At 38.6% G+C, this 21,847-nt stretch overlaps 1 protein-coding gene across 1 annotated transcript in view; it reads right to left on the bottom strand.

The window, feature by feature from the left end:
* Positions 1 to 21,847, bottom strand: part of SLC25A12 (solute carrier family 25 member 12) — an 81,349-nt gene that overhangs the window by 33,084 nt on the left and 26,418 nt on the right. The window contains exons 5-9 of the mRNA XM_089519758.1: positions 13,483 to 13,622; positions 11,950 to 12,096; positions 10,316 to 10,454; positions 8,482 to 8,575; positions 6,773 to 6,857 (exon numbers count right to left, since the gene is read on the bottom strand). Coding sequence (XP_089375884.1) covers positions 6,773 to 6,857; positions 8,482 to 8,575; positions 10,316 to 10,454; positions 11,950 to 12,096; positions 13,483 to 13,622 — 605 coding nt within the window. The remainder of the gene's footprint in view (positions 1 to 6,772; positions 6,858 to 8,481; positions 8,576 to 10,315; positions 10,455 to 11,949; positions 12,097 to 13,482; positions 13,623 to 21,847) is intronic.

Here is a 21,847-nt window from a genome sequence, read left to right as displayed (position 1 = left end):
AAGCAATGCAGCAGGCCCTTCCCTTACATGGGGGATCCATTCCAGATCCCCCCACGTAAGGGGAAATCCATGTATGTTCACACCCCATTGCAAACAATGGGGTGCATGCTTGTAGCAGCACCTGCACCATTTCTTTAATTGTTGTGCAGCTTCCACATAAGCTGGAAGCTGCGTATAGTGCAGTGTACAGTTAAAAACATACAAAAAGTGAACATTAAAATAGAATTAAATTATGGCTAAATGCTAAATCAAGGCCTATTTTGTTCCAGGGTGCAACCACATATACTTTTCCAGTTCACTTTTGCACTCTCTTGAAGGGCCCCCTGCCCAACTTCTGCTACCACAAAAAGAATGGTTAACAATGCCATTTTCCTTTTAAAACAAGATACATTATTCCTGTGCACCTTGTTTATGAATAGATTCATTCTGCTTTGAATGCTCATCTGCCTTTTAGAAAGTCTGTGGAAAGTGAAAGCATTATTTTAAAGGAAAAAATGGTGCTACCACAAGCAGTTTTTGCCACAAATTTTGCATCACCAGTGGCCTCTTATAGTGGATTGGGGAAGAAATGCAGCCCCCCACCTCAATTCACAGATGTTGCCCTACAATGATATATGAGAATTCAACCTGCTCATTCATTTCCTTGCAACCCTAAAGAAATCTCAGCAAAACTGCACATTGACTCAATCCTAAATAATATGTCGCTCCGTGCATGTATTCCCTTTCCTTGGAACAGAAATATAACTTTCAGCCTATTTATGAAGGTGCTTATCCTAGTCTGTGGCATGCCTGTGTTCAGATAGGACATGTAAATTAGTATAATTAATGCTATGGCTTTCAGAGCATGAATATTTATAAATAGAAAATTACTGTGGCTGGCATCCCTTCACAAAGCTACTGTATACAGATATTTAGCAGCTACACAAAGGAAATCTTTTGGTGATAATATCGGCAGCAAGGGGGATCCTTCTTTCTTTTATTTTTGCTAAAAAAGGAGAAAAGGGATGTTAATAAAAAGTCAAGAATGCATTAGTTATTTCCACTGGTCCTCTTGACAAAGTTCTGATTGCAAAAAGCACATTCTTCATTAGTTTGATGGGCTACCCATATCTGTCATAATGATGAGAAGATGGCACCAAGATAATTGGTCCCAGCACCAGGCAATAAACTTACATCATCTTAGAACAGCCAACACATACAACCACATGTAAGCCACATGTAAGTAGAGCAACTGTCCATATTGCCTGAGAAGGAGTGGGAGGAATGCAGCAGAAATCTGCCATAGCCAATGGGCTGGTCACTGCTGCTACAGCAGGATTCCTTTATGGCACACACACAACCCCATATAGAACATACAGGAATACAAGACTGATAAGTATATAAGAAACAGTCTTCTTCTCTCTTATAAAAATCAAGCAGAGTACTCTGACATATTGTTTGGTGTGACTTTAGAACAACAGCTAATCAGGGTGTTCTGGGTTTTTTTTAATGTATGGGTCAAGAAGAAAATGTTAAGAAAAAGCAGTTAACTTCTTCTCACACCCAGGCAGATAGTCACTTCAGTGACGCATTTAGCACAGTTTGAATCCTTGTTGGGCCATTCCAGTGTCTTGCTCTCCCTGTATTCTCTAATGCCAGCCAGAAAGATGGTCTCAGAAAACATCCAAGCTTCAGGTCAGCAAACATATGTTGTCCTTGAATACAGGTTTTCCAATTTCAGCTCTTTCTAATCTCCACTGGTAGACTAACAGCTATGCACTGGCAACCACCCCAATTTATGACATAATCATGAATGATAGGAAAAACCTACTGTGTCACAATTTGGCACCAAAGGAGAGGTCGTGCTTTTTTCCCCCTGAGCCTTTAGTGAACTTCTTAAAACATTCTTTTTTTATATTTCATTTATTAAATTTTAAAACATAGCATCACACAAAAACAGCAAGATTCCCTTCCCCAATTATTCCTTTACTGAAGTCCTAAATAAAACATTTCCTGCAGAATCCTACTTCTGATGAATATACAGTACAATCGTCCCTCCAGATTTGCTGATTTCCCATTCATGGTTCTGAACTTCTGCAGACAAGAAGCCAGGAGGGACAAAATGGCACTTATGCCCATGGAGCATGCGCAGCCATTAAAGACAATGGGGCTCCAATATCTGCAGTTGTTTTGATTCGCTGGGGGGATCCAAAACAGATCCCCCACAAATTGGAATGGACGACTGTAGTGTGTGTGTGTGTGTATCATATCCTATTATATCATATCAGTGTTTAGTACAGTAATATTTAATACTTGACCCCACCCTCAAAAACCAAAAGATTTCAGGAAGACCTGTGATTTTCAGGAGGCGATAATTCACAGCAAAATATACCAACCAGTTTTTATAGAGATGTTCCATTCATTTAACACGACTATTTTAAAGCAGTATTTTCTCAACAGCTGAAGGTGCTTATTTATTAAAATGTTTTCTGTTCCCATAGAAACATGAACTAAAAACAAGCAACATAAACAAAATTCAATTAAAACAGTCTAGCCAAACTGTCTTGGTCAATCTCCATGAGAGACAATTAATCCAACAAATCTTTCACATGTTGATTGTACAAGTGTAAACAAAGACGGAATGGCATTATTGGGCAACAGAAGAAATATATTGAAATATTAGAGACAAGTTAATTTTGAAAATGAGGTTTAACACAAAGCAATCCAAATAATGTAGTAATTTGCAAACAGTGAAATCCACATATGCAGACTCATAAAATAATTGGCTAAACCATGTGGTTTTGTCCAGAATAAATCAATAACTGCCAGCTTGATTATATGCTTCAAGTATTCAAATCTGTATTTTAAAAGCATTCATTTCAGACTTTTTGTAAAAATTATCAAATTTTAAGTTATACAAACTTTAAAATATACAGATGTCTACAAGATATTCATCTCTAATGTCACAAAGAGAGAACATTCTTTCATATATTATTACATACAAACTCTTAAGAAATGATTAATTTAGAGCAGTGGTTCCCAAACTTTTTCAGGATTCCTCAACTCTTTCACTTTGGCGACAACCCTAGTGTCCCCTATGCATATTTCTTAATATCAGTTCTACTCTTATACTGCAAATTCAAAATAACCAATATAGCACTATAAAATTAAACAAGTATATGTATTTCACAAATAAAACTCACAATTTACAAAACTTGCTCCAACTCCAATATGATAGCCCTTCAAATACTTAAACATGGCTATCCTGTCACTTCTTAACTCTCTCTTTTCTAGGCTAAACATACCCAGCTCCCTAAGCCACTCCTCAGAGGGCATGATTTACAGACCTGTGACCATTTTAGGCCCCATTCTCACTATGAAAATAATTTGAGATTAATCTGGGTTGAACCTTGTTGTTCACACACATCCCAAATGCACTTGATACACTTTTGGGAAGGGGGTGGCAAAAAACCCACTTAACTCTGGATATTTGATACCAGTTTTTCCCCTCAAGTTTTCCTGAAAGATCCACATCAATCTGCACCTTCGGCAGTGTGAATAACCTTCTAAATCAATTCGGATTGCGCTGTATCGTTTAAGGGAATGGAGGAGGCTCTATTTTATCCCAAAATGGTGACATGCGTGTTACTTTTATTATTATTATAGGCACAGTACAGACAGCGCTAAAGCGCCGTGCTTGCACCATGATAGGGTTACGGGACCGTGCAGCGACTGCATAGCATCCGCACATTGCATCGCGCCACTTACGTCACGAGTGAGCCATTGGTGCACTTGGACATAACTGGCGTGGCAGAAAAAGAACCCGCTTTTTGCAGGTTCTTTTTCCTGCGGAGGGAAGCCGCACAGTTTGGAGACTGTGGCTTCCCTCCACAGGAAAAAAAGGCCGCCGCCGCTCTGGACAAAAGCTCCAGGTATGTACCAGGCCATAGTTTATTTTTATAGCACTGTAAATGTACACAGCGCTGTACATACAAATGATCAAATCAATATAAATGAAACCTGTCAATGGCGTACAATCTACCAAATACGTATAAAACAATAGGTACTAATATAAAATAGAATTGGTTAAAATAAGCAGGCAACAATTAAAAACATCAACAGCAACTATCCAATCAAAAATCAGATAGATAATCACACAGTGCCTGGGAACACTTCCATGAACAGGATAGTCTTTATCTCAGATTTAAAAGTGGTCAATATGTGAATAACAAAGGGATTACAGGGACTCTAAGAGATTCGTGAACCCAAAGCAAAATGGGAACAACAAACCCGATATGCATCAGTGTGGTGATCTGCATCTCCTCAGGACAAAAAATGAGTGTGAATGCCCCCTTAGTCACCCTCCTCTGGACACACTCCAGCTTGTCAATATCCCTCTTGAACTACAGTGTCCAGAACTTTCCTTTCTCCAGTTGAGAGAGGCTTGGAAACTGGAAATATTCCAGTTCATTTCTACAGCTTCTTCTCCAGGATCTAAAGGCAACTCCTTGTGTACATATCTGTGGGCATATCTTACAGTACTTAAGGTGGTCTCCCACCCATCCAAGTACTAGCCAGGGCAGACCTTACTTAGCTTCCAAGAACAGACAGGATCTGGTGCCTTTAGGTTATTTATATATTGCTGATACAGTACTAGTATTACTCATACAGAGATAGTGAAGAAATAAAAAGCAAAGCAAAAACATTATTTTAAGACATCCATGGCATTTTAGGCAAGCGTGTTCTAGATCCTGGGAGTATGGGAATAATCACAAAGAATGTATTTCTTGCCCTGTTTAATGTAATTGTAATATTAAAGCAAAACGTTTCTGCTCCTAACATCTTCAAAAACAGCTGAAAGTAAAAGCCAAAATGAGTCGCTTGAAGTTTTTATAACATTGCTGATATTACTCAACCTGACAAATGCTTATATAGTATATTTGTTTCCTTTCTTCTATCCTTCTCTCTTTCTCTCTCTCTCTGAGGCTTATTAGTAAGGTGAGTGACCAACATCAGCAACTACCATATATATTTGACAATAAGTTGAGAAATTTATGCCCCAAACTGGACTCCAAAATCATGGATAGACTTATATATGGGGCAATAAGTTAATATTGCTTATGAAGTTCCTAAAAGAAGTGCCCACCTTCCTCTGTAGCCAGGGATCTTTAAATAGTTTCCCATTTGAGCTCCCACACGCTGTGTGTGTGTGTGTGTGTGTGTGTGTGTGTGTGTGTGTGTGTGTTAATCCTCAGCCTTCCTTCACAGCCAGAGTTAACAAACAGCTGCTGAGAAAAGGGACAGAGAGAGAGAGAGCATGCCCAGGCTTGTACCCCATTTTGCAAGCCATGAGCCTTGGAAATCCTGGGGGTGTAGGGCAGAATGGGGGGTTCTGCCCCGTTTTGCAAGCCATGAGCCTTGGAGATGCTTTTGGTAAAGGTGTGTGTGTGTGTGTGTGTGTGTGTGTGCGCGCGCGCGCACCAAGGTTTATTTCCCCATTTTCCATGCCAACACTGAGACCCTTGGGAGAGGGAGATGTAGGGAGGGAAGTGGTGCTTTGTTTCCCCCTTTAGATCTTTTGTAACATGCCCTAGTTTTTGACTCTCAACTTATCCACAGGTTGTATCAAAATCCATGATTTTGGCCCCAAAAACTGCTCTCGACTTATACATGAGGTCGACTTATACACAAGAATATATGGTATCCAAAACAGCAGCAAAAACATCAGCCCCTCTCCTTCTGAGAGGCAGCCAACACCACAGAGATTTCTGAAGAAGCTGCATCTGTTGCCTGCCAGCAATGGCAGAATGCCACTGTGAGGCACCACCACGAACAAGACAAGTACAGGCACAGACAAGTTGGAGCCAATCATTGCCACCATACCCACTCCAGCCAGGGGTCTCCTAACACTGAGAAGGAAGAAAATGGTGAGAGCATGGGAGCAAGAGAGTGGCTTCAGGCGAGGTGCCCACCCAATTGATAACACATTGAGCAGGTGCTTTTCATCACTTTTTAGCACATGTGTGCTACATTCCACTCTCTCCTTGCCCCATTGTCGGCTATCCCCCTGCCCCTTCTCATGCTGCTCAACCTTGCCTGGCTCCTTCACTAGAAGCAAACAGAGAGATGCTCTCTTTCTGAGGCCAGTGTTTTGACAACCTCACTGCCATTAGACAGCCAATGGTTGTGTGTCGAGCAGGGGAAATGCAGCTCTTCACAGCTAGGCATCACTGCATTACTCCTCCCAACCCTCTACTCTTCTCTTGTTGTCGCCTCCTTTTTCATCAGCATCCCCTGCTGACCCCTTTTTCCTTCACCATCCCTCTTAACCTATTTAATACCTCCAGGGGGGCAAACCACCCACTTTGGGAATCATGGATCTAGAGAATCCACAAAACCAGATAATTGTGCATATTCCCCTAGAAGCAGGTACCATGCTTCAAACTGCACTTCATAATTTAAATTCTCAGTTTGAAGCATGCTGGGACAACATGTATAGATTAGAGGCAGTTCTGCTTTATACCAGCCAGTGTTTGTACCAAGCCTTTGGTGGGGAATAATCTGAAAAGCATTTTGACACTTTGGCAATGGCAATTTTTGAAAAAGAAAATATTCCATCAAAACTAAAATTAGAGGATATATGTCACCCATAGATAAAATACACATGAACACAAATTACATGGAAGACGTTGTATAGGAAATGTTTTAAACTGAATCTCCAAAATTCAGGTTTTCAGCAAGCACTACACATTTACTAAAATATGGAAGTCTTTACTGTCTTCAAGGTACATACCTGTCTCTGAAATTCTGCCAAGTTGTATGGCAACGCTCCTTCAGCCAAGGGTGCTATTCTCTCAATGTCTGCCAGTGTTAAGCGTCTGCGCAGAGGGCCAACAGAAAAAAGTCGGTGTTAGGACAGCAAACAAAACCTCCTACATTCCCCCCCTGCCTTTTGCACCACTCCACCACTCTCTGAGGCAGCATATTCCAATGTCCAACAGCTCATACTGCCAGGAAATGCTTCCCAATATTTTAGTGGCATCTTCTTTCCTGCAGTTTGAATCCATTGCTCCCAGTCCTTATCTCTGGAGCAGCAGAAAATAAGCTTACTTCAATATGACACCCTTTCAAGTGTTTAAACATGGCTATCATGTCATCTCTTAATCTTCTCCAGGCTTAACATATCCAGCTGCCTAAACCATTTCTCTTAGGGCATAATTTCAAGACCTTTCACCATTTTGATCCATTAAGACTCCTAGATCCCTTTCACATGCACTGCTGTCATTCTGTATCTGTACAATTCATTTTTTCTGTCTAAGTGTATCATCCTATATTTCTCCCTGTTGAAATTCATTTTGTTAGTTTTGGCCCAGTTTGCTAATCTGTTAAGGTCATTTGAGGATACAAAGACTTTGTCTCAGAGTAAAAAATAAGAGCAAACCAGACTTATGTTTAGTACTAGAGATTTTACCAGAGGTGGTTCCCACAATCACTAGATGACCATGAAAGGATAATGCTGGGGATACAGTGGTCCCTCCTCCATGCATACAATGTAATGAACAACTCAGCACAAATGCTCAATCCCCATGATTACCCCCCTTTAAAACTGAGGGGAAGATCCATGAAAACCAGAACTGTCATTGGGTCACTGCAGAGTTTGGAATCCTCTACCCACTGCACAACAACCACACCTCTCTGCCCGAAGGCTAGCTTTTAGCTGTTGCAGACATCACCACCAACACAGCTATCTACTGACCAGTGGGGAGTGTGGGGCAGGGTCTGGCAAGGAAGAGCAGCAACTAGCTATGTTACTATAGGTTGGAAGAACAGTACTGACATCAACCCCTAGGGCTTTTGAGGATACCAGCCCCAACACCAACCTCCACCAGTCAGTAAATAGCCATGGGGGGGGTGGGGAGTAGTACTTAAAAGATGGGGCTTGTGCTTCTCTCAATGCAGCTTCTCATGTATGAGTGCACAGGTAATGGACGTAGAAGTTGAGTCTCCCTTACCCCAAATTCCAAAAATTCTCCAAAATCCAAAATTGTCCACATGGGATGTTGAGACAGTGACACCTTTGATTTCTGATGGTTCAGTGTAGCCTAAGTTTGTTTCTTGCACAAAATTATTAACAATATTGTGTCTAAAATTGCATTGAGGTTATGTTTATAAGGTGTATACAAAGCATAAGTGAATTTTATGTTTAGACTAGGTTCCCATCTCCAAGATATCTTATTATGTATATGTAAATATTCCAAAATAAAAAAAAAATCCAAAATCCAAGACATTTCTGGTTGCAAGCATTTCAGATAATGGTGGCTCAACCTGTTTGCCCCTGGTCCTATGTTACATTACACGTACACTGAGTAACACATCTCATTCCACTACTCTACCGAACAAGGAGAATGTCTTTCCAACAGTTGTACGTTTTTAAGAAAAAAATCCAAGGAAAGAAATTTGGAAATGTTAATTTTAAAAAACCATTTTTAAGGTCAGAATTACCCTGTAGCATTATATAAATCAGCCATCTGGTAGAGTATATCAATTTCCAAAGGTGTAACTTGTCCAAATTTGATTGCAGATTGAGAGAATTCCTCTGTTTTTTTTTAAGGGAAAGCAGAGAAGAAAATAAAATAATTAATTATTATGCAAACTCTTAATTCTAACTTCTTAATAGACAATCTATGTCATTTGGTATAAGTTTAAGGGAGCAACATCCAAAAACCAGAACAAAAAGAATATCAATAAGAATCGGAGCAATGGATGCAAGCTAAAAGAAAAGAGATTCCGCCTCAACATTAGGAGGAACTTCTTGACAGTAAGGGCTGTTCGACAGTGGAACACACTCCCTCGGAGTGTAGTGAAATCTCCTTCCTTGGAGGTCCTTAAACAGAGGCTGGATGGCCATTTGTCAGGGATGCTTTGATTGAGAGAATTCCTGCATGGCAGGGGGTTGGACTGGATGGCCCTTGTGGTCTCTTCCAACTCTATTATTCTAGGATCCTATGATTCTATCTATTACAGAATAGCAGTCAAGTGTACTAAATGTAATTTGTCAAGGAGAGCAATCTCTAATACAGGAAAGGTGACATTTAGCTCTCCATATATTTTGAACTTCAGCTCACAGCTGTAAAAGTTAGCAGAGCCAGTAGTAAGTGATTGTGGAGGTTACAATCTAAAACATTTGGTTAGTTAAAGGTTTCCCATATAATGCTGCATATCCACAAGAAGAAGTTGCAGTTCGATTAGCAGAAAAAGACACATGGACTGAAGCAATATTTTTACAATACTATTCTTAAGTTCCAGGAGTCAACTCAGCCACTAAAGTAAGGCTATGAATTCTGATTCAAATTAAAGCTTGCAAAGAAGCTTAAAGAATTATGTGTTTAGGGCCTGTTACAGACTGCCAAAATAAAGCTGCTTCGGGTCTCTTTGGAGGTATGCTATTTAAATGATGCATGGGTCCTAAGAGTCCGGAGGTCGCGCCAAAGCCACACTCCATTCCTAAGCACTGGAGTGCAGCTTTGGTACAGCTTCCGGATTCTTAGGATGCATGCATCATTTAAACAGCATACCTCCAAAGAGACCCGAAGCAGCTTTATTTTGGCAGTCTATAACAGGCCAAGGACTTTTATTCTTCTTCTGCTGTTTACATTTCCCATTCCTATAACACTATAGAAATAGGAAACCTGCCCATCTCTTTTAAGAATCATCCTTCCATCCTATTCTTTTTAAAACCAAAACTTATTCAGGTTCATGCATCCCTTAATTTGAAAGCTGCAACTGTCTACCACTGTGTGAAGCGATGCACACTGTCTTGCAACATTTTGTCTTCTTGTACATGAGGATCAACTGAGATTGTCTACAAGAACAAAGGGGAAGAAACCTTAAGGTGCACGAATTATTCTTTATGAGATCCAAATGAATTCTGGATAAAATTACTTTACAAGAGAGTATTTGGAGGACACAGCCTCAGGAAAGTTTTTGTTTTGTGCACTAATAGAAGGGTGTGTAAGAAAGGTGGGGCATTCAAATCCTTTTGTACATATTTTATCGAGCTACACTAATCTCAAGAACTAGCATGATATAGTGGCTAAAGTATTGTTCTACAAATTCAGGGAACAGGGTTTGAATCCCCACTAGGCCACAGAAACACACTGGATGACCTCGGGCAAGTCATACTCTCTCTGCCTCAGGGGAAGGCAAGGGCAAACCCTCTCTAAACAAATCTTGCCAAGAAAATCCCATGATAGGTTTGCTTTAGTATTGCCATGTCAGAAATAACTTGAAAGCACACAACAACACTTATGTCAAATAGAATGAAACAATGCTTTACCTTTCGTAACTTCAACATCTTTTCTAGAACCTGCTATGAGACTGTATATTTTTCGAACAAGTTCCATATTGTTCAGCAAGGCATTGAAAGCATTAAAATAAGAAAAACTGACTTGGTGTGAAATAGATCCACCTGCAGCCTGAAAAAAAAACCCCATAAAAATTAGCTATAGTTACAAGACAAATGCAGGCGTCATTATCAGTTTAGGACCGCTCTATATGTTTCAGTTTCTATAAACTATAGTTGGGGTGGGAGAGCTTGAAAGTACAATGGACTCTTCCCATTAACGGGGATTTGGTTCTGCCCAATCTGCAGATGGGGAAAAAAATGGATGGTCACACCCCATATTATTCAATGAGCTGCAATGTGCATGCCTTTGCATCAGTGCGTCCACGTGCACACACCTTCACTGAATAATATGGGACGTGGTACTCCACAAGTGTTTGTATCCATGCACAGTCAAATTTGTGGATTGTTAGCCTGCTGATGCAACGGGCCCACAGTATAGTAAAATAGGATGCACTGCACAATATTACATACTCTGAAGAGTAAAAGGAATGTGGATTAAATGAAATTATTTTCATAGAGAATCCCACTGAAAGGTAGCTACATGAAGAATACAAATAGCGAAATAACACAAATAGCCCATGTAGTTATCCAAACTACTGAATAACTAAGAAGTGGAAATCAACTCCTAAATTTTGGTTTAAAGGCTTCTATGCATCACCCCCCCCCCACCCCGTGAACAAATCTTGCTAAAAGAACAATAACAACAAACAAACCTCATGATAGGATCACTCTAATCAGAAATTATTTTAAGGCACATGACAATACCATCTTCAACATTTTCTTTGTCTCAGAGAACCTCTCTGCCTCTTCCACACAAGAAGATGATACACCTTTATGTGTGGGTGGGAAATCTGCAACTCCTCAGGCGTTGTTAGATCCAGCAAGCACAGCCAAAAATCAGGGTGATGGGTAGTCCAATATTATCTGAAGGACTACAGCCTCTCCATCCCTTTTTTAATACACTCATGTTCAACTAGTACAGTGGAACACATTACTGGTCAGGGCCAACTACCACTACACAAATAAATGGGGAGGGAATTCAGAAGTTGTTCCCCAGCTACATGCTTGGATTTAGTGAGGCTCCAAAAGCAGTGCAAAAAGCATCAAATAGAAGTCTATACAATGGAGGGTGATTATTTTATATATGTCCAAATGGTGTTGGTTCCGTTCAGGATGTCTCATGTACCACATGGCATCACTGTATATTTATTACTGATTCTCAGTACTTATTCTCAGCACTGTACTAAAAGCAGGAATCTGTTATTCTTCTAGTAACACTATTACTTGTTACCTCTGTATTTCAAGGTGATAAGTAAAATGGTATTATTGACGTTTTGAGTCTACTCTGTTCTAGACTTTCACCACCTTGTCATTTCTCTTTCTTTCAACTAGTCAATATTAATCCTTTTATGATAGGCCCAGTAGAAAATTCCTAGCAGGATCACCAAATCTTGTCTCAACAATGGAAGCCCCCAAATTCCCAAAAGGTTGGTAATCTGACCATAAACTTTTGTCCTTGAATGCCAGTCATAAGCAACCTGAATTGTATGTTTCTTAATACTTACTGAGACTAAGTTTTCCTCCACAAAAGGAGTGAGCATGTGCGAACGAATAGTAACCATGATGTCACTGAAATCTAGGCCAGTAATTGTGCCGGTTTTGTTTTTGTCTTTCAGTGCAAATGCTTGCCTTGCATGTTCTGACTGCAGCTCCTGAAAAAAAATTGCAAAAAAATGATTCAGCGTGAACACTATAAGTAATATATCATACTGAGTCAGAGAATCTCACTGATTCCATCTACTTCTTCAGTGGCCACTTAGGAACATGAAATAAAAAACAGCAAAACTCAGTGTAGATCAGAGTTTTGTCCTCCAACTACTGACTGGAGAAAGTCAAACTCCATACAGAGTTTCACAGACTGTGCACATGACCATCTCTGTCCCTGACACACAAGGCTGCCAACCAGTAATAACTCATACAAAACTGTGCAATCACAGAAAAGCCTTTTTCTAACCTTCTAAAATCTTTCATGCAAGCTTCTGGCCCTTATAATGGTGCAGGCTGGCTACACACAATGGCTACTGAAGTCTCAGTAGCACAGCTGAGTTTCCAGTGAGGTTTCAGTGGCCCACATATTTCATCACCTTTCCCTAAAGAGGTCAAATGACTGAATAAATTGTGGAATAACGGGCAAACATATGCAAGCTTTCTTGATTTATGTATGTCACAGATTTCAACTGTTCTTGGCACATAATTTTATCTTGGTATTGTTATTTTATAAAGAAAGAGCACAATACACAGCCCTGATAACATGCTGAATAGTTAATCCAAATATACTAGCACACCATAGATTTGTCTGGCATGTGTTGCAAACTGAGAGGATTTGCAAAATTATTCAGAGGTTAGCATATCTTGAGTTTTTGAATATGAAACATTGCAAACCAACTTTCTGAAAATCAGTCCTGACAAGACCAAGGCAATTGCATTCATTTTCTCATAAACTCATGATGTGCAAATCACTGTAAAGTGTTTAGAACAGTGTGAGAAAAATGAATTTATTTGTCATAATATTATAGAATGGACTTGGGAATCTGCAAGACAGTTTATAGACACATAAAGCCATGTTGCTTAAAGAAAGTCATATTATGACGATAACTACATTAGTATTTGATAAGCAAGTATTTTAACATAAAGCAATCCATCTACAGCAGGTTGTGTCTATTAATCTGCATTAATATAGCACAAATGTACTATACATTTATGCAGGTTATAAATGATGCACACAAATCAAATTACACACTTTTATGATTTTCATCTTCCTCCATAGCTGTTCACAATCCACATTCTTCATATGCAGTACACACACATACACAAGTATTTTAAATAAATACTTGTAAATATATACATATGTAGATATATGTCACACACACAATTCCTAGTTTATTGACAAAGAGAAAAGCTTTCTGCTTCCATGAAACTTTAAAATACTGGAAACTTTTTGAAGATATTACTGGATGTTCAGATAGCTTCATATTTTGAGGAGTATTTGTGGAGCACAAGAGAAAGAACCATGGTACCAGGAAACATAAATAACTGACCTGTAAAAACTGAGTGAATTCCGAATATGTCAGGTTTTTCTTTCTGTTATGTCCGAAGTGCAATCGAATAAATTCACAGTCCCAGTTAAAAGGAATGTGATGGTGAATTATTGTCTGCCCAAATATTTCTTTCACATTTTCTTTGAAAGAAAACAGAAAAAGTGGGTTGGTTAGGTGATAAAAGATCAGCCCTACTTAAAGTACTTCTAACAGAAATAAGTTTTCTTCAAGAGCCATTCTAAAGGAAAAACACCTTTTAAAACAGTAGAAAGCTATTTATTTTTCCAGAGTGAAAACACACTTTGTATATACTACATTTTAATACTACTTGTGTGTTAATACTGTGTAGATGGTTAAGATCTGTGATTTTTTTTTTCTTATTCAGTTTTAATTAAGAGACAATTTATTTTGTTCATTAGAAATACCTGGTGCTTTGCATGTTGAAGTAAAATCAATGTTGTGTTACTTGAGTCTACAGCATGTCAAATTAAGACCTTATTGAAAGACAGTGAATATCTATATTTCTGTATACCACAATATTTCCCAGACTATGCTGTGATTGAGACTTGTTTATTTAATTCAGATTTGCATGAATGCAACTATTAAAGACAGGTATAAGAAACATCAACCAAATTGTATCATTATCTTCATTGAAAATATGTTAATCATTTGAGATCATTGGCCCAAAAAAAGAGCTCTTGTAGAGAACTACATTCTCAAAGTATACTCATGTTCAAAAGCTGTAAACTATGCAATGTTAGGCCTGTTCATACTTTTGTTTACCAAAAAGAAACCTCAGTACTGGAAAGCACATGTGCTCTAGTTGTTCTTCCTGAAGGAATCAGATTAAATCTGATCCAGGCTATAAACTCATTGATCTTCCTAAAGGTCCCACCAAAAAGCTTTTCTAATGATGGACTTGAATGGTTGGTAAGATCTTAAATTTAAATAAATGCAGCACAGCCTGAATAACATTTTATTGGTCTCTTATGTGAAGGGGACCAGAGGAAGAGGCAACAAACCTGAAACCTTTACTGGGAGAGGGAGTATCACAAGCTGCATCCACACTGCAGAAATAATCTAGTTTGAAACCACTTTACCTGACATCACTCAGTGCTATGGAATTCTGGAAATTGTAGTTTTGTGCAACATTTTGCCTTCTGTCATTGCTTTGGTGCCACAACAAACTACAAACCCCAGGATTCGACAGCACTGAACCACAGCAGTTAAAGTAGTGTCGCACTGGATTATTTCTGCAGTGCATATGCAGCCCTAGTCAGAGAGCAAATGTTTTGCATGCAGGCTCCAGGTTCAAACCACTGCCACTCCAGATAAAGCTAAGAAAGAATCCCATCTGAAAATCTGGAGAGTAGCTGTCACTCAAGAGCTGGCAATACTGCCAATTCAATATAAATTACTAAAAAAGCTGGAGAAATCCAATGATCCACAGAATTTTCATAAGCCACTGATTATAAGTAAAATCGTATTTCAGGCTGTCAGCTAATTTAAAGTTTTTGCTTCTTTCTTTTTTATTCAACCTATCTTTTGACTAGTTAAAAATGAAAAATATGCACATTTCTTGCTAACAATGAAGTCCCACTTCTTAGTCCTCTCAAAAAGCCTTCAAAGCAGCTTTTAAATGAAATATACAGAAAATAATATAGTGTAAATCAGTGCTTCACAAGGAATCTGAGGTGAAGAACTAGCAATTTGTTCTTCTAATATGCCAGGGACCTGTACCATATTTGAGTTTACTGGCTACAACTGTTTCTTTCTAGGAAACTCTCTGTGAATTGGCAGCCAATGACTAGCAGACCAGCACTGGCCTGGGGGCACTTTCAGCAGCACTGATGTAAATGATAAGACCAGAAATAACATGACAGTACCATGCATAAACACAGTCAGCTCCAGTAGAATGGTGAGCTCACATCAGCCTTCAAAACCAAGACTTTTATAGTCCCCACCAAGATGCCCTACAACAAAGTCCCCAGAATCTCTTGGGAGTTACTCTGAGCAGGGGGCCTCTTGGTAGAAGCAATCCTTTATCTGTCTTCATTCCCTGCTGCACTAGTAATATGCCAGTTAGGAAACAATCTTCCTGCAGAGGTTTACCTGGCACCATTCCTATTATTTCTTTGGCAAAGACCTTTCCCTTCAGCTTGGACTTTGAAGTAAATGGTGCAGGATAGGGTCAAATAAAAGAGCAATTTTATTTCTCTCATATTTTATCTTACTTTTGATTTTGTGGTTTTATGGCAAGCTAAACTATCATTATGCATTTTTACTGTAAGCTGCCCAGAAAACATCAGATGCAAAAGGCATAAAGAAAACTTTTTTTTAAAAAATGCCTCCAAAAATATTTTATAGCTTTGTCCTTTAGTATCACCTCAACAATTAATCAACTAAAACATTAAAAGCCTAGAATCTTAGACCTAATACATACACAGTCTAACTAGCTATTAGGCTAATTAATAGAAGGAGGAAGTAACTGAATCTTTTTTTTTAAATGCTTGTATTTTTGCTTGTTTTTGTCTGTTTCTGTTTTTCATCTTTTTTCTGTTTGTATTCATATTCCTGGTTTGTAACTTTTTAAAAATAAAATTAAAAAAAAGAAGGGGGAAGCGCCTATATTTCATGAACACCGGTATTTGAAATTACATCAAGTAAGCATGAAGTCAAACTGCTATGTGTTTCAATTGTTTGAAATAATGTGTGTGCAGTGCATCAATCATTTTAACAAGATCCCTTTAAAATAGCTGATACTGTAAATCCATATTGTGAGAGAGGGATCTGAAGCTGAGATAAAAATGCTTGTGAAAAAAATGTGAGCTTTGAGCAAAAAGAATCCAGACTCAATATTTTCTCCCCCTCTCATAATGCAGGTGACATTCTATTAAACTGAATGGTGGAAAATTCAAATGAGAAGACTTAAATATTTCATCAAAAACATGCACATCTGAACTGTGAAACTCACTACCACAAGATACAAAGATGATCAAGAACATATGGCTTTGAAGAGGGATTAGGCAGATTCCTACAAGAGAAGACTATTAATGGCTACTAGTGAAGATGGCTATATGCTACCCCAGCACCATAGGCATTCTTGCTAATTGTTGCCCTGATCAACCTGGAACAATTCCCATAATTCCTTAGGTAGTGGTTAACTTGGTAGTTAATCCAATTAAACAAGTACAAAATTAGTTTATTTTATTTAAAAGTGTATATGCTGCCTTTTAAAAGAAAAAATCCCTCTCAAGGTGGATTTCAAAATAAAACAGAAACAATAATAGATTTAGAATGATAACAGTAACCAATGTTAACACAATTTCAAATTCTAAATTTACAGTATTGAAATATTTCCATATTAAAGCATTTCTCACATGAAGGCACACAACAGCATTAGGGTATGTTCAATGACCAAATTCTTATATAGGATTATTCAAAAAGAATGGTGCAAAGCTGAAGGCTTGTAGTGAAAGTGATAACAACGGTTATGGAGCAGTCACAGAATGAAGGAGAGAGGCATTAAGTTCTCACCTTGCATGGTAACCGCTGCTAGTAGTGCTATAGACACTGTGGTTATAAGATAACAGCAGCAAAGCAGGAGAAGGCATTTTGCGTGATGGAATTTACAGGAACAGGGGTGGCAACATTTTCAGAACAAATTCGACAAACACACACTGCATAGGAACTACATTACATGTTGTTTGATGCAGTTTGAACCCACTGGCTGTTTATGTGCTAAAAGAAATCCGTGCTGCCCACAGATTTCGAATGAGCCAGTGGACAGGATCCAAGCCATCTATGAAAGGAGTAAAAAAAAAAAAATGACAAAATGGGCTAGTGTGGAACTGGAGGTGCCATAAAACATGGTTTGCCGTATCTTACAAAAGCATCTGTCCTCTAAATTGTACAAATTGTAGCTCACACATGTGCTACAACCAAATGATAAGCTGAAACACTGTAACTCTTGGACTGAAATGCAGGACCAGTTAGAAGAGGATAGATTCACTGAAAGGATAGCCTTTGGCAACAATGCCACCTTCCACCTCAGCAGGAAAGGCAATTTGCCATAACATCAGGATCTGGAGCAACACACATGCCATTCTGGAGCATTTGAGAGACTCATAAAAAGTGAACATGTCTGGCACAATGAGCAGACACAAAATGTGCAGTCCTCTCTTTTTTGCCAAGTCTATCGTTACTGGCCATTCCTATCTGGACCTTATAACAGAATTGCTTATGTCTCAGTTGGAGGACAAGCTTCCCAACATAATCTTTAAACAGGATGGTGTTCCTCCACATTTCCACTGAAACATTTGTCAATATCTGACTGCCACCCTACTAGGTCACTGGATCAGCTGTGCAAGAAATGAAGATTTGCTAACGGTGCTCTGGCCTCCATAATTGCCAGATTTAATACCTTGAGACTTCTTTTTGTGGGGATTGATCAAGGAAGCTGTGTATGGTACCTGCCCCCACTTGTGACAGGAACTGGACAACCTGAGACAACGTATCTCCAATGCACTGGAACTAATATCTGAGAATACGCCGGGATGCATCTGGGCTGATATGGACTGTCTTCTTCACATCTGCCATGCCATGGCACTCATATCAAACAATGTTAGTGCATGTGAAACTTGGAAAGTTTATCTGTCTTTTCATTCCATGATGGTTGTGGTATGCATATTCATTTAAGAATAAAACAGATTTATTTTTGCAACATCCTTTCTGAATAACCCTGTATTGTCCTAGAGTGAAAAAACAAGTCATAATTCCCATCAAACAGGCAACAACTGCTTTAAAATATGTCTAATCTCTAATTTAGATATAGGTTATATATACAACAAAAACAGTGCAAAGGTAAAGCCTCAAGACACTTTTACCAATATGCTGTAGCATATTGTCACAGTTAGGTACTAAAGTTAGGTACTAACTGTGACAATTTGCATATTGTCACAATTAGGTACTAGAGTCCAATCACAACTGTTTTTATGCCAGTGCTTCTCTGATGTGGGGGAGCAGAAGAGGTTTTTTTCCCAACGTGCTGGAGACCAGCACTATATTTGTGCCCATTGGAAACTGTCTCTGGACTAGCACACAATGGACTAGTAGTGGCCCAGAGATTACCACTTTGAGTAGCACTGCCCTGACCTATAAAACAGGACAATTCACTGGCTACATGAAGTTATATTAATCAAGTCATTTGTCTGTGCATTCTTACAGAAACAACCCCTGTCCCATGTATTATACCAGATGTACACACACACACACACACACACACACAAGAACCTACCTTCTAAAATAAGGATCTGTTCCAAAGATTGAACAAAACTGTTGTTAAAAGTAAATGATTCAAACTTCTTACATATATGACAGAGATTTCACATAATTATTTTTCCACTATAATCCATCTGCAGGCTACATGATATGCATCATTACACCAGATGCTTCTTGCAATATAATCGGTTGTCGCTGTTGATGTCACTGAAACTCCCTGCACAGGTCAGAATCTTGATTTCCTAAGGTTCCAAATCATGTGGATAATCTCTATTGATAGAGAAGGTTTTCCCATTCAGAAAACAGCCCTACATGTACAATGGCAAGACTGTCATACTCTCACTTTAGTTTTGTGTATTGGAAAGCAAAGGGAGGGAGGAAAGGGGGAGAGAGCCATAGCCCCAAGACTGCTGGATGTAAGCAGACCTGGGGCAATTTGCATTTCGTAACACTTCAGGCTTTGGATAAGAAACAAAAATATTTAAATATCAAAAATATCAAAGCCAAGCCTGTTAGGGTCTAGCTTTAAATCAGCAGAGTAGCAGAAAATGTGTTCTTGTCTAACTATACGTCCCTAAGAACTGAGACTGAGTCAAAAACAATACATGTAGCCTAAAGTTCAAAAAAACTTTTACTAATGTCTTTAATATAATACATATACATAGAGGCTTTCCTAATCTAGCTAGTGAACAAACAGTTCAGGTTAAGAAGAAATATTTATCTCACCCTCTTTCCAAAGAAAGTTGATGGAGAAGGAAGATGGAGGACAGGGCAGGAGAAAATCTTTGAAAGTGTGAGTCTCAAAAGAGGGAGTGGCCTAAGTCACATTGTTAGTTTGAACGAGACAGAGACAGATGGTTTGCATGCAGGAAAACCCTATCTATATAAGGAGGAGGAAAGAGATTGTAAAAATCTTCCAATATTAACAAGGTAACTTGGTGGTCCCTCATTCTTAAGGTTGCCATAAGTCAAAGTCATGTTGTTGGCAATTAGCAACAGCAGCAACAGCAACACTCCAGAAAAGAGGCTGCCTGAAGCTGTAATGTTCACCGTACAACTGTCTGGGTCACGACCAAAGAAAGCAAGACAATAACTATTAAAACTGATCATTGTATTATGTTTTTCTTTGCTAACTTCAGTTATTAAAAATCCCTACTTTGTATCTCTAGCTACAGCAAAGGAATATATAACAGTAACCCATCTGATCTTCTATAGCTGATTCCAAAGAACACTCCCACTTCTGATTTGATAGCATGGAAAACAGATGACGATTTGGTCATTTTAATGATTGGTAGCAGTACTGCTGTCCTTTTTATTGTTTGCATTTTTAGATAATATTGTATCTTGTATTTAGTTTTGTTGATTTTTTCTTGTAATCTCACCTCGATCCTCAGGGAGAGGTGGGAAATATAAATACAATTTATTATTATTATTATTATTATTATTATTATTAAAGTAGTTATCAACAGAATAAATGTAATTGCTGTTATAGCTTTTAAAATTTGAACAATCAGTTGTTCCAGTAGTGGTGATTGTCCAATATTGTCACCTACTGGTAGATTCTTCTTCTATCTTTATCTACATCCAATTGTACATTTTTGTCAGAACATTTTCTTTGTACTTTGTAATGTTGTAATTTCTTTTATCTTATACATTGTGATAACCTATGGTTATAAACAATACATCTGAGCTTGACTTGACTAGTATCTCCTTGAGTAAAAAAGAAAGAAAAGAACTGGAACTAGAAATACGCCGCAATTACACTCATGTGTCAAGACAGTTGAATTAAAGGCAAGATATAATTGTTTCTAACATTACTTGTCTAATGTTTCTTGTGCTGCCATCAGTATTACTCACTTGCCAAAATCTTTCTCTTTTGCAATGGTTCTATTGTACCAACACTCTCTCCAAGTTGACTACTACATAAAAGGATCCTTTCTCATGTGGAAAGTAGAAAAAGATACAAATTCCAGGTTTCAATCTGTCATATTTCTGTCCCCAAACCAAAGTTAGCCAATTTTGTGTATCTTCTAACTTCTTCTGGAGATCACTGGGAGAGAGAAGGTCTATTAACGTGTATATTAGAAGCTGCCCATTCTCAAACTGGGAGTGTTTCAAAATGTTGTAGCTGCTCTGCATAGTGTACAAAAATTAACTACATGCTTCAATATCAGTTTAGTCAGTATCCTCAAACTGGATAGACCCCATGCACCTTGGCTGACCATTCAACCCTCCTGGACAGCTTCCGGCGTAGTGGAGTCTTATTTAAACAACAAGGTAGTCCTGGACTCTTGCTTGTTCTCAATTATTGATTGGTCTGCCCTTGCAGTTTGGTTCTGCCTACTGGTTTGCTTCTCACTCCAGTCGTGTCTGTTCAGCCTACTTCCTCTTCAAATCTTGAGTAATGGTGCTGTTCTACAACTCTTGATTCCTATCAGGCTTCAGAAAGCGCTAATCACAGATCAGCACTGACACATGGAGGTTACTAAGCATGGTTGGGTTTTGTGACTATGCAGTTAAAACTGAACTATTCCTGTTTATCTGGTGTAACTAGATAAATTAAAACTAAAGACTTTTAGTTTTCAAACCACCCTGTGCTACCATCTTAGCAGCTTGGTGGGCTAAGCAGGCATTGATGGAATGGATAGGGTCTGTTTACATGATCAGTTGTTCAAACTAGACCTCATTTCATTTCAAATCTGATTACTGGATGACAAGGCAAGTCATTACAACAACAACTACTACTACTACTACTACAACAACCAGAAAAGGGAGGGACAGAGAACTTTGGTTACAGTCTCCAAGAAAGGGGAAAAGATACCAGGGATTGCTGAGATTCTAAACATACTACAAGACTTTTACCATACATGGATCAAGAAATGCCAGATGCCCATGCTGGGTTCAGGAAATGTAGAGGCAGTAGGGAACATATTGCAAATATACATTGGATAATAGAGCACACTAAAGAATTTCAGAAGAAATTCAGCCTGTGATTTATAGGCAGTGCTTCCCAATCTTTGGTCCTCCAGATGATTTGGACTTCAGCTCACATAAGTACTGACTGCTGGCCAAGTTGGCTGAGACT

Source organism: Sceloporus occidentalis, unplaced genomic scaffold, assembly GCF_023333645.1.
Source record: "Sceloporus occidentalis isolate IW3139 unplaced genomic scaffold, rSceOcc1.0.p SCAF_4, whole genome shotgun sequence".
Lineage (NCBI taxonomy): Eukaryota > Metazoa > Chordata > Lepidosauria > Squamata > Phrynosomatidae > Sceloporus > Sceloporus occidentalis.
This window is presented reverse-complemented; position numbering and strand designations above follow the sequence as displayed.